Raw genomic sequence first — 14,056 nt, 5'->3', positions numbered from 1 at the left:
TGTGGCCGAGGTAACACCCAGTTTGTACAAAGGAACTTGGCTCTGGCTGAAGATGGTCTTCCTCTTCTTTAGTCTTCTTCCTGGCACCAGTCTTTGTCCTGAGTTTTGTTAGACAAAGGCTTAGGCGGTCTGGTAGGATCCACGCCTAAGAAGAGCTTGATTGCCTTATGCAGAAGTTGAAGCAGCTGTTGGATATGGAGTCAGGAAAACAAGATGGATTCTGGTGGTGTTAGCCTTTGGTTCATGGAAACAGGCTGGAAACTGTTTGCCTGTACAGTTCATGGTGGCGTGGCTTCTTCCACTGCAGCGGCCAAGACTGGGCACACAAGGAACAGCTGGAATCTCGTCTGTAGTTCTGGCTAACACCCATCCAAAGATGTAGAATGCTGCTGCAAAGCTGAGGCTTATAGTATCCACATAAGCCTTAGAAACCGTGGGCAAAGTCCACTTCTTAGAGCAGATGTGTGCGAGTGAAAACTCCAGGCACCCTGGCAACCATACTGGTGATCACAATGTCCATGTGTATGAGAAGTAGGGGGCTTTTCCTTACAGATCATTGCTTCATCCATTTCTGTACTTGTCTCCCCTTGCTAGCAGCAAGTGTTTAGGGTATCATGCAAAGAGAGGTCTTTCCTAAAGCCTGCTAACTGGGATTCTTTAGCTGGTGATGTCAGAGACTGTGCTTAAGACTTTCTGTAGGCAAAGCATGGCCTCTAGTACGGAGCCATGGCCCCTGTCATCTGATTATCATATTCATTAGGAAAATAAGAGGTAGTCTTCATACGCCACTTTTCTCTACCTTAAAGAGTCTCAAAGTGGCTTACAATCAATCACCTTTTCTTCCTTTCCCTCCAACAGTCAGCTTGTGAGGTAGGTGAGGCTTAGAGAGTTTGGAGAGAATTGTTACTGGCCAAAGGCCACCCAGCAAGCTTCATGTGGAGGAGTAGACAATCCAGCTTGGTTCTCCAGATTAGAGTCCTCCACTCTTAACCAGAACCCCACTCTGATACATATTTATATTGTAGCAATATAAATTAAAGCAAACTACTTACTCTTGGGCATCATTTTGTCTAGGTAGATTATATAAGACACTCTTGGTAGTTTGTCCAATTGTATGGTTTTCTGCTTTTGGTGACTCCATAATAATTGACTTGTTTCTCTTACAGTAAGCATATTGTATTTTCTTTTCTGCAGACAACATCTATAGAAATTTCTGAATATTCCTCAGACAATGAAAATGTAGAAGAATGCCAAGTAGAAACTATTGTTGCTAATTTAGAGTTGCCAAAAAAACTCCCGTTAAGTTTTGGAGCAGGGTCTGAGCTAGATACTGGAAGATCAGCAACTGACTGGTTAAAATCTGCGCAGGCTATTCTGCAAACGCCTAAGAAGAACATAGACAAGAATTTGAAGAGCCTAGATAATTCTGCAAAGAAACAAAAATTACTAAGGTATAAATATATCTGAAGTTTTAAATGTAATATTTAATATGTTAGCCACTACTGCTTCAGTAGTGCAGACACGTAAGGGTTAAATATCTGACAGCTTTGTTTTGGAAAGGAAGGGTTGTGCAATAAAGGTTAAGATTGTGAATCATCCCTGTGAACTCGACTTATTTTTCAGAAATTCTCTAGGAGATGGTGAGTTGAGATCACAATATCTGTGTAGTTTGTCAAAGCATTCACACAACTAGTCCCCACCCCAAACAATCAAATAATTTAATTGCTTAGATAGAATCTCCTTTTGCCACTATCCCATTTCTTTTTTCATGTCTGTAAGTATTAGGAGTGCATTTTTTTTACTGATATTTTCTAATTTGGGTCTGTTGAACCTGTTTTGTGTGGGTGGGTGTTTTTGTTTTTGGGGGTTTTTTGCATTTCTGAAAATCCCAGATCCCAATACTGGTATGATATTTGGATCTGGGTTTTTCAGGAATTCCAGAAATTTTCAGGTTCAGTAGACCAGAGAAGAAAAATACCATTTTTTTTTTAAAGCCAGCTTAACCCTGAGTCTGGCTTGGCTTCTGCTGCAGGAGAAGCTGGCCGGAGGATCTGCACTTAGCAACTGCAGCACAGTTTAAACAAGTTAAATGGACGAAGCAGTAGGTAATGTGAGCAATCCCTACCTGAGACCCTGGAGAGCTGCTGCCAATCTGAGGATACTGGCTTTGGTGGACTGATGGTCTGATTTAGTACAAGACAGCTTCATGTGTGTTCAGATGAAGCATATCAATTTTTGAAAACCTGTCAATGCCTTTAAATGCCTGTAGGCTGGTACACTAATTGGCTTCCTTAAGACAATAATGGTGGGCCTCAAGCAAGATAACACTGCTGTTCCCCAACCTTCAAAACTGAGGGAATTTCAAGCATGGCCTCATTTGAACTTTTAAATTATAAGTAGAGGTGTTTGTTCAACATGTCATCAGCTCAAATGACCTTTGTAATGTGGGCAATTTTAGATCTGAATTGTAGATACCAGCACTGCTGCAATAGTATCCGGAGCATATTTGTATTGCATGCCATTCCCTTTCCCCCTTTCAAATACTGAACTATTTCAGCTATGGGCAGCTTCTAGCCTGCTGAAAAGTGCAGACTTGACCCAGCCTCTGAAATGAATCACAAGGTCAAGTATGTGTAGAAAGTATTTTGGGACACACTGCTTGCCAGTGGTCACACATCTTCCAGTAATCTGCTGTAGGCTAATGGTCAAAGTATACTCAATAGAGAGTTGTGGCTGAAATTACACTCTTCACAAAGAGAGTTGCACTGACTCAGTGAGTCCTCTCATGCTGCTTTCAGGTTTGCTCTTGTCCTTAATCCTGGAACACAGGAGATAAATAGTATAGGAATACAGTTTCTACTAAATGGAAGTTGTACAAAATACTGATTATGTTTGTATTGGTTTGTGCAAGTGTATTTTTACAGTGTCCTGTTCAGTGTAAGGAGTTCAGAAAAAATTATACTTTACATCTGCCTTGTAGTGTTTGGGTTAAAAAGTTGATCTTGGTATGATTGTGTAATCCTTTGTTCCCTGTAGAGGAGGACTAGCAGAACGATTGAATAGACTGCAGAACCGAGAAAGGGCTGCCATTAGCTTTTGGCGACATCATTGTATTTCAGATAATCAAACACCATCTGGTAAGAACCACTGTAGAATGTTACATTTTATTTCTGTAAACTTTTTTTGCAGTATATGTCAGCAGGACGTGATAAGTGAAGTTGGCTAGCTTGATGTGTGTCCAATATGGCTGTAGTACTCAGAGATCTTCTGTGTTTCCTCACTAATCTCTGTGGACCACTTCCAAACAATATACCTGCTCTTATTAGTAACTTGGTATCACTCAGATTCTTCAGTGAAAAAAGAAAAAAATGCACTAATGTTACAACAGCAATAATTGTCATCCTTTTACAAAAAACTTCTGATATTTTCACTTTCCCCAATCTGTGCCAAAGTCATGTGATTATGTATGATAATATTGAATGATCAGATCAGCAATGGTGAAAATCATTGATAATACCAACTTCTAAAAATTAGCAGCAACTAAGCATTGTTTATTGAATTTCAGAAGCTAAGCAGGGCCGGTCCTAGTCAGTATTTGGATAAGAGACTACTAAGCTGTGCGGAGGTAAACCGCCTATGTTCTTCCCTTGCCTTGAAAACTCTATGGGGTCACCATAAGTCGGCTGTGATTTGATGGCGCTTTAAATACAGTGTGGGTATGAAGGTAGACAGCTGCATCAGAAATATATATGTAACAAGTTTTAGATATATAGCTATTTGGTTCTAGTTTCAGGTAAATCCTTGTACCTATTGAATAAAGTAATTTGGTTAAAATTAGGCTCTAGAGTGGTGATGTTGACAGAAGGCAGTGCAGAGCAGACAGAACTTGCTCATCATGTGGCAATCAGCAACAGATCCTGTGACAAATAGCTTGCGAAAACACAGCCAGTTTGGTGTAGTGGTTAAGTGCTCAAACTCTTATCTGAGAGAACCGGGTTTGATTCCTCACTCCTCCCCTTGCATCTGCTGGAATGGCCTTGGGTCAACCATAGCTTTCACAGGAGTTGTCCTTGAAAGGGCAGCTGCTGTAAAAAGCTCTCTCAGCCCCACCTACCTCACAAGGTGGCTGTTGTGGGAGGTGGGGGGGAGAGGTAGAGGAGATTGTGACCACTCTGAGACTCTGTGATTCAGAGTATAGGGTGGGATATAAATCCAATATCATCATCATCATCATCATCATCTTCTTCTTCTTCTTCTTCTTCTTCTCCTTCTCCTCCTCTGTTCTGCTTTGATTTGTTGTATAGGTGGTCAGATTCTGACCTTAACACAGTGTGCATTTGAAAAACAAGCAGATCTTTCAGAATCAAGTCTATAATTTTTTTAAGAAAATAGTTGAATAAAATTTTCTGCTGTAGACACAGTTCTTGGTCATATGCAAGATTTTCATAGCTTGAGAGTAGAAAAGGCAAGCATTTTTAAAGAACTTTAAAATTGGTGTGCTATTTAGACAGTGGGAGCTACTGCCATAAAAAATGCTAAAACAACTTTGCATGTAGTTGCTTGTGCATGAATATAGCTAATTTGGATTTTGGCCTTAACATTATTTTCCATGTTAAAAAGAAAAATGAATATGATTACTGTACAGCCACAAAATAGAAACTGTGTAAAATAGTCTAAACTTATACCATAAAAACAGTTAAATTCTCGGCTTGGCTTCGCGAACGAAGATTTAAGAAGGGTGCATTAGTCCACGTCTGCTGCAGGCTCGCTGGTGGCTGACAAGACCAATGCGGGACAGGAAGGTCCGGCCACAGTGGCTGCAGGGAAAAGTCTGATTTAGGGTTGGTGCTGTAGCAGTGCGATTCTTCCTCAATCTCCTTTTGTCCTCAAGACCAGCTATGCGTGCGTTCTCAAAAGAAGAGACAGCCTGGTGGATGGTGTGCCTCCATGCTTTGCGATCTGAGGCTAGGTCAGACCACTGGTGATGGTTGATGCGACAGGTGCCAAGGGATTTCTTCAAGGAGTCCTTGTACCTCTTCTTTGGTGCCCCTCTATTTTGATGGCCGGTGGAGAGTTCGCCATACAGGGCAATCTTGGGAAGGCGGTGGTTTTCCATCCTAGAAATATGCCCTGCCTAGCGCAGCTGCGTCTTCAACAGCAGTGCCTCGATGCTGGTAACCTCCACCCGCTTGAGAACTTCAGTGTTGGTCACAAAGTCACTCCAGTGGATGTTGAGGATGGTGCGAAGGCAGCGCTGATGAAAGCGCTCAAGGAGTCGCAGGTGATGACGGTATAAAACCCACGATTCGGAGCCGTAGATGAGGGTTGTCATCACAACCGCTTTGTAAACATTGATCTTTGTGCCTTTTTTCAGATGCTTGTTGCTCCACACTCTTTTGTGCAGTCGGCCAAAGGCACGGTTTGCCTTTGCCAGCCTGTTGTCGATCTCCTTGTCGATCTTAAATAAATACTGTCAAAAGGCAACAATGTGTGTTATGAATTATTGATGTTCAATAATATGATAACGCTACTCCCCTAATCAGCAGGATGCTCACCAGGATATAGAAAGCAAATGTGGAGGTAATTGCGGAGAAAATGCGGAGGTAATTGTGGAGAAAATGTGCCCTGAGCCTGCTTCGATGGGGAGGGCAGGATATAAATACGAAAAATAAATAAATAAAATAAATAAATAATTCTCTTGGCATCTCTTGGCCAAGATGTCCATGGTTCTCTGAATTGGTGCAGATGGTGGTGGACAATCCATGAAGAATACCTGTCAGGAAAGAACTGCTGAATCAGAAAATAACATAAGAGAAGCCATGTTAGATCAGGCCAGTGGCCCATCCAGTCCAACACTCTGTGTCACACAGTGGCAAATTTTATATATATATATATATATATATATATATATATATATATATATACACACACACACACACACTGTGGCTAATAGCCACTGATGGACCTCTGCACCATATTTTTATCTAAACCCCTCTTGAAGGTGGCTATGCTTGTGGCCGCCACCACCTCCTGTGGCAGTGAATTCCACGTGTTTATCACACTTTGGGTGAAGAAGTACTTCCTTTTATCCGTTTTAACCTGACTGCTCGGCAATTTCATCGAATGCCCACAAGTTCTTGTATTGTGAGAAAGGGAGAAAAGTACTTCTTTCTCTTTCTCCATCCCATGCATTATCTTGTAAACCTCTATCATGTCACCCCGCAGTCGACGTTTCTCCAAGCTAAAGAGTCCCAAGTGTTTCAACCTTTCTTCATAGGGAAAGTGTTCTAGCCCTTTAATCATTCTAGTTGCCCTTTTCTGGACTTTCTCCAATGCTATAATATCCTTTTTGAGGTGCGGCGACCAGAACTGCACACAGTACTCCAAATGAGACCGCACCATCGATTTATACAGGGGCATTATGATACTGGCTGATTTGTTTTCAATTCTCTTCCTAATAATTCCCAGCATGGCATTGGCCTTTTTTATTGCAAACGCACACTGTCTTGACATTTTCAGTGAGTTATCTACCACGATCCCAAGATTTCTCTCTTGGTCAGTCTCTGTCAGTTCACACCCCATCAACTTGTATTTGTAGCTGGGATTCTTGGCCCCAATGTGCATTACTTTGCACTTGGCCACATTGAACTGCATCTGCCACGTTGACGCCCACTCACCCAGCCTCAACAGATCCCTTTGGAGTTCCTCACAATCCTCTCTGGTTCTCACCACCCTGAACAATTTAGTGTCATCTGCAAACTTGGCCACTTCACTGCTCACTCCCAACTCTAAATCATTTATGAACAAGTTAAAGAGCATGGGACCCAGTACCGAGCCCTGCGGCACCCCACTGCTTACCGTCCTCCACTGCGAAGACTGCCCATTTATACTCACTCTCTGCTTCCTATTACTCAGCCAGTTTTTGATCCACAAGAGGACCTGTCCTTTTACTCCATGACTCTCAAGCTTTCTAAGGAGCCTTTGATGAGGAACTTTATCAAAAGCTTTCTGGAAGTCAAGGTAAACAACATCTATCGGGTCTCCTTTGTCCACATGTTTATTCACCCCTCAAAGAAATGTAACAGGTTGGTGAGGCAAGATCTTCCCTTACAGAACCCATGCTGAGTCTTCCTCAATAACCCGTGTTCATCAATGTGCCTACTCATTCTGTCCTTGATAATGGTTTCTACCAACTTTCCCGGTATTGAAGTCAGACTGACTGGCCTGTAATTTCCCGGATCTCCTCTGGAACCCTTTTTAAAGATGGGGGTGACATTTGCTACCTTGTTGGTCTTTATGTTTTTTTGCCATATGTTCCTCATAGTCCCTTTTTGCCTGCCTGATCACAGTCTTGCATTTGATTTGCCACAGCCTGTGTTCCCTTTTACTAAACTCACTTGGACTGGTTTTCCACCACTTAAAGGAGTCCTTCTTACCTTTTACAGCTTCCATTACTTTGTTTGTTTACCATGCAGGCCTTTTCTTATGGCTGTTTGTGCCTTTCCTAACTTGTGGTATGTATTTTAACTGAGCTTCTAGGATTATAGTTTTAAATAGTCTCCAAGCTTCCCCAAGGGTTTTGACCGTATTTACCTTTCCTTTCAGTTTCCTCCTCACATGCCTCCTCATCTCAGTGTATTTACCCCTTTTAAAGTTAAACGTGGTTGTGGCGGTCTTTTTGGGCAACTCCCTATTTATACAAACGGTGAAATCAATAACATTATGGTCACTGCTCCCAAGCGGTGCAATCACTTTTACATCTCTCACCAAGTCTTGGGCATTACCTAGGACCAAATCCAGGATCGCCCCACCCCTGGTAGGTTCTGAGACCATCTGCTCTATAGCACAGTCATTGAGAGCATCAAGAAACTCAATCTCTTTCTCTCGACCAGAACACATATTGACCCAATCAATCTGCGGGTAGTTAAAATCACCTATTACGACACAGTTTTTACGTTTAGCCGCTATCTTTAAGCCTTCCATCATATTATAATCGTCCTCTCTCTTTTGATTTGGTGGGCGATAACAAACTCCCATAGTTAAATTTCCTTTTGGGCCCTCTATTTCAACCCAAAGCATTTCTAAAAGTGAATCTAATTCTTTGACCTCAGTCTTACTGGACCGTATATCCTCTCTGACATACAGAGCCACCCCACCTCCAACCCTTCCCTCCCTATCTTTCCGATATAACTTATATCCAGGAATCACCGTGTCCCACTGATTCTCCTCATTCCACCAAGTTTCTGAAATTCCCACAATGTCTATGTTTTCTCCCAACACTAAACATTCCAATTCACCAATTTTACTTCGAACACTTCTAGCATTTGCATACAAACATCTATAATTTCCCAGGCGAGCTAGGCCCGCCACCTTCCTCCTGCCGCCTCGAGACTCTGGCAGACAGTCCATACTGTTTGTCACCTTCACAGTGGACAACTCTGGTCTGTTACTTGGTAGAAAAATAGCAGCCAATCTTTCATCTCTTTGAGACGAATCCTCTCGAACCAGAGACATTTCATCTCCTGTAGTCTTTCCCCCAAGATTTAGTTTAAAAACTGCTCTGCCACCTTTTTGATTTTAAGTGCCAGCAGCCTGGTTCCATCCAGGGATCCATCCTTCATCCAGATCCAAAATGGATTCAACTAATGGCATGGAGGTTGAGTGGGAAGACCTAGAGTGCTATCTAGGAAGATTGTAGACATTTAATGTCAGACAAGAAGACCTATGACCAGATACATCTACAATTATACATGCTTATCTTTCAGGAAATGAGCCTTAGGGTAGCATTTGAATCCTCTAAAGCCATCACATAAAGATGTGATTGTCCTCCTCAATGAAGTCTGGAAGAAAGGCCTCAGGTCCCATACCTTAAAAAGACAGGTAGCTGCTCCTACAGCAATACTGGGGCAACAGGGGGCTAGCCAGTATTGCAGCTAACAAATATGTTAACATATACTTAAAAGGTTTTGCAGTCTCTAGCTAAAACACCATTTGAACCATTAAAATCAGCAGAATTGAGATTTCTATTGTGGTTTTTCTGATTGCCATTACATCTGCCAGGAGAATCTCGGAGCCAGGAGCTCTGTCATTCTGAACAAACTCTACATCTTCTACAAGGATTCAGTACTGCTGAGAACTGACCCTTCCTTCATCTTGGAGATTAACTTCTATCATTTGAACCAACAGCTTGTCCTGCTGTCATTCTGCCCCAGACCTTCGCACCCCAAAGAGAAGAGGTGGCACAAGCTAAATATCAGAAGAGCTCTGCACATTTACATAAACAAGACCACTTTTTTCACACTCTCAGACACAATGTTCGTGTTACACAGTACCACAAACCTGGTCAGAAAGATTTCCAAGTCAGCTATAGCACACTGGATCAAACTGTGCACCCACAACACATATGAGGTTCATGGTCTCAGGGTGCCTACTGGAATTACGGCTTGTTCCACTTGAGCAGTGGCAATGTCATGAGTGTTCTCTACCAGAGCTCCAGTTAAGGAGATCTGTAGGAAGTGACCTGGTCAGTGTTTTCAGTGTTTGTAAAACACTATAGGATTGACCAACTAAATTCTATTGATGCTGCCTTTGGGGGAAGAGTGCTCCAACCAGGCCCATAGCTACAAGGGGGTAGGCCACTCCATTCACCCCCCCCTTCCCTCTGTATTGCCCCTCCATTCTGCTGCCTTTGCTCACTGCCACTTGCCACTGCTCTGAACAAGTGCAGCATTGCTACTGTAGGGGGCTTCAGATTGGCATGGGGGGGGGGTCTACTTGTAGCCAGATCTCCCTGGAAGTTTTATTGAGGTAGACAAATTGGGGAGGGGGGAGGCTGTCGCTTTACTTGAGAAACAAAGAAAATGTTTAGGGCCAAACCGGGTAGTCCCCTCCCTCCCCCTCCCACCCAAACAAAGAATGCTGCTGCGGGCCCCACCAAACATGAAATCCTGGCTTTGGCCCTGGCTCCAAACAGGTGTTGGACTAATGCTACATACCTCCTACCCTAACTCAGTTTCGTTACATAACCAGTTTGGATGACTTCCCCCACTGAAGGAGGACAAAACATGGGACTTGCATAAAGGTTTCTTCTCTTCAGTGGGGAGAAGTTATTCAATTCTCCCACCACAAAATAAAAGGAGAGTTTGCACTTAATAAAGATGTTAAAGTTACTTTCCAAGTATTGACAATATTTTTTGATCTGGGCTGCTGGATGTCTGAAAAGACACCCTTTCGCTGCTCCAGGAAAGGCACACACAAATTTGCATAGCCCTGGAGTGAAAGGATACATGACCTAAGTAGTTTGGATGACTTTGCCTCACTGAAGAGAAGAAACTTTCATGTAAATCCAGTGTTTTGAAAACATATATAGCAGTATATTGTCTGTAAATTGATGACAGCCAGCCCCCAAACTACAGATGATTTGGTCTAAGAGTGTGTTTGGCTTTTGAAGAAAAAACGCAGTCCTGAGTAACTTCTGGAAGCCATGTGAAGACCTCTTTATTTTGATCAACTTGTATATGTTTATCATCAGTAGGTTCTCTTGCCTTATGCAATTAGTGTTGTTTGTTAAATATTTTCAAATGTTGTTACCTACTCGAAACTTTGGAGAAATAGAAGTAGATCATAGAAAATGTTGTTGGTAGATAGCTGTGCCAATGCAATCATTGCCTTTGGCCTGTGGGATACTTCAGTGTTCCATTTTGTCTTTGTGGTTTAACATCTACGTGGAATCACTGGAAAGAGATCTGGGGAATGTTGTCATTAGTATGCTGATGAATTTTAGTATGATGATCAGATTTTAGTGAAGCACCAGAAGTTCTGAATCAGGACCTGATGCTGATGATGGACTGGATCAGAGTGAACAAATTTAAATTAATCCAGAAAAGATGGCAGTACTGTTGCTATAGAATAGTATGATTCATGGAGTGGTTACAGTCTGTGTTAGGGGATTAGATACAGCAATACACTTGTGAAAGGAAAGCATATCTTTCTCATTTTCTCATCCTCCTAGTGCTCTCTTCTAGAGAAGTTCTACCACTGTTGGTTCCTTTTGCCAGTAGATCATTTGATGCAACCCATAAAGTTGCACTACACTTTATGGCTCAGGCTGACAGCTTGCATGCATTCTTGGATTCCCTGACCCACCTGACAAAAAGTGATCACCAGGAATATATTTTACGACATTAGTCTGATCATTAGTTGTACCTCATCTTGGAAATAAAAAACCTAGCTATGGATGTTATGAAGATCTTCATTCTGTAACATGTGGGTTGTCTTTAAAAAGTGTCCAGAAACTTAGAGTATTTTAAATGTGTCCAGGAACCAGAATGAAAATGAAGGAGCAATGGGGTTGACTATGGCTTAGTGTAGAGCTGGGGTGTCAAAAGTCTGGCCTGCAGATCTGATCCTGCTCCCACAGGGCTGCAATCAGGCCTGCCAGCGACTGGCCATTGTCTGCTTCCTTCTCCTTCACCTGTTTTCTTCAGTCGCTCTTTTTTATTTCTCCCCTGTGATGAGGCAGCCGAGCAAAGCAGCCTCTCACTCTTTCCCTCTTCCCAAAGGGAGGAGAAGGGAGGAAGAGTGTCAACCTGTGAAGGAGCTTGGCTCTGTAGCTCTGCTGTGTGATTGAGAGAGCCTGGGTTGCCAATTCAGTCACACTGCAGAGCTGCTAAGCCAAGCCTCTCTTCCTTCAGTGGAGCGTTTCCTTTGTCCAATTCCCTTGATCAATCGCACGGGAGGACATACAAAGAAAGCACCTTTAAGACCAGCAATGTTTTATTCAAGGTATGAGCTTTTAGCCTTGCGAGTGTGAGAGAGTTGTCGACTTGTTATCTCAGAGGCTTTCATGATCCAATCTTTCTCAACAGGAAAGCAAGTGAACTATTTAGAAGAGGAGTAACAACAAGCCAGGATTTGGCTGAGTGTGGGTGTCTAGCACATTTCCTTTGATTTTTTTCTTTCACATTTTCCTTTGATTTCCTTTGATTAGTTGGGGATTTTGAACTTAGACTTCCCAGATAGAAGGCTGATATCACTATACATGGTCTCTCTATTCTTGCACTGCCCCATAGGAGGTGTAGTAATTTCTCTGGGGAAGACTATAGTTTTGTAGACAAACACATAACCCTCAGTCTGTGACATGGTGCCTTCACATGTTCTTGACCAGCACAAGAAGCAACTTGTGTACAAAAGCTCACAATGCCCAACCATTTCATGTTTTCCTCTGGGTCTTAGGCTCACAGCATTGACCATGAGATTTCTGTAATGAATGTCAATAAATCAAAAGTAGGTTTGCCACTTACAGATGCATACCTGAACAGCATACTAATATTGCTATAGCACAGGCATTGTCTCCACTTTTTGATGCAATAATTCAGAGCAAGAGGTGTCAGTTATCAGAGACGGTTAAACAAAATATTTCAAGACTGCTAATGTTTTAAGCATGTTTTATTTTAAGTAAAAATAATCTCTAATTATGTTTGTCTGTATCTTTTATAAAATTTATATCTATGCTGCCTGGCATTACATTTTTTACAAGGTTTCATTTTGTCTAATCTGGCTCTCATAATGAATGAGCTTGAAACCCCTGGTAGAGTATCTGTTTTGTTTACAGAGCTTCCAAGTTAAATCCCTGACATTTCTACTTTTAAAAGGATCTGTTAGTAGCTGATGTGAAAAACCTCAGCCTGAGAGCCTGAAAAATTGCTGTCAATCTGAGTAGGTGGTGCTCATTTCAATAGATCAGTGATCTGACTCAGTTCAAGGCAGCTTTATGTATGTGTATGTGTTCAAACTGCATCTGGCCTAGAATGCAGTGACAAGATTGTTAACAAGAGTCAGCCGCATGGATTATATTATGCCAATTCAACATCTGGATTTTGTTTCTAGTGTGGTTCAAGGCCAGATTTAAAGTACTGGCTTTTAACTTATTAAATCCTAAATTTTCTGGTCCCAGGATATGTAAAAGGTCACTTACTCTGAAAGAAACCTATCTGTATTTAACATTTTCCTCAGAATCTTCCATGTGCTTCTGCTATTTGAAGCACAGTCTGTGGCTATACAGGAAAGGCAGGTTATAAATATTTACGATTGCAATCTCAAGGCATCTTGGCTAGTCATGTTATACAAAAGATATTTGCTCCACTGATTGATATAGTGAGGATACAATATTGGAATGTTAGACCACATAGTGCTAAAATACTGCTAACAAAGTATTTAATGCTAATGGTCTCTTGTTTCTTTGCATTGCTTAAGTGTTTGAATTCTGCTTAATTTACACTGTACTTGATAGCTTTCTTGCTCTCAGTTTTAATAAATGTATTATTTTAGACCCAAAGGGGAATGGCAAGTAGCCAATATTCTATTTGTGTCCTCCTATCACCTCTGTTACCATGTTGAAAACAGCACAGAATCTTTTGGGGATTTGCTTTTGTGAGTTAGGGGTTGGTTTTTCCATTTTGGGGTGAGGGGCAGAAACCTGAAATGAACCCAAATGTAGGGGGGGGGGGGGGGAACCCACACAATGAATTTAAACCAAATTGAACCTAAAAATCTTTTGGTTGCTTTGTACCTGAACTGGAACAGAACCTGTAAAAACAAAAAGTAATAATCTGTTGTGAACAAGTGATTCAGCAGACAAGCACTCAAGACTGTTTTCTGTGGCAGCTTTTCTCTGCTCCAGGTATTTTTGAATGGCTGTATTTCCAGGTATTTTTGAATGACTGGTAATCCTCCTAGTGCTAGCAAAGGCTTTCCTACCTCAGTGTAGAGGATTTTTGAACTAAAGCTAGATGCTTGTTGTCTTTCCTTAACACAATAGTTAATACCTGTACTAGTGTAAATAAATGGATCTGTCTTCAAGACAGTCCACTATAGATTATTCAGCAGTAAGATAATAAAGTGAAAATTGATTAGTATACTTTGCTTGGTGCTTGTCTTGAATTAGGACCGGTAATGGTGGACCTTTTGCAGTGATTCAGACTTTTTAAAGAAAAAAAATCTCTTCTTGAATGTTCTGGAAATAAAGCAGCAATAAATCCTGACTTGGATAGGCCAG

The 14,056-nt window shown here is 41.7% G+C and overlaps 1 protein-coding gene across 3 annotated transcripts in view; it reads left to right on the top strand.

Annotated features, from left to right (window-relative positions):
* The window catches only part of SPIDR (scaffold protein involved in DNA repair), a 293,362-nt gene that overhangs the window by 108,949 nt on the left and 170,357 nt on the right, over nt 1-14,056 (top strand). For all 3 annotated transcript variants that reach the window (XR_009555667.1, XM_060243829.1, XM_060243830.1), the window contains exons 6-7: nt 1,195-1,451; nt 3,037-3,137. Coding sequence is in view for 2 of the 3 variants with exons in the window: in XM_060243829.1 (XP_060099812.1) it covers nt 1,195-1,451; nt 3,037-3,137 (358 nt within the window). In the remaining variant the exon portion in view is untranslated. The remainder of the gene's footprint in view (nt 1-1,194; nt 1,452-3,036; nt 3,138-14,056) is intronic.

Source organism: Heteronotia binoei, chromosome 7 (assembly GCF_032191835.1).
Source record: "Heteronotia binoei isolate CCM8104 ecotype False Entrance Well chromosome 7, APGP_CSIRO_Hbin_v1, whole genome shotgun sequence".
NCBI classification, from domain to species: Eukaryota; Metazoa; Chordata; class Lepidosauria; order Squamata; family Gekkonidae; genus Heteronotia; species Heteronotia binoei.
Note: the sequence above shows the minus strand (reverse complement) of the source record. Positions and strands in the feature narration are given on the sequence as shown.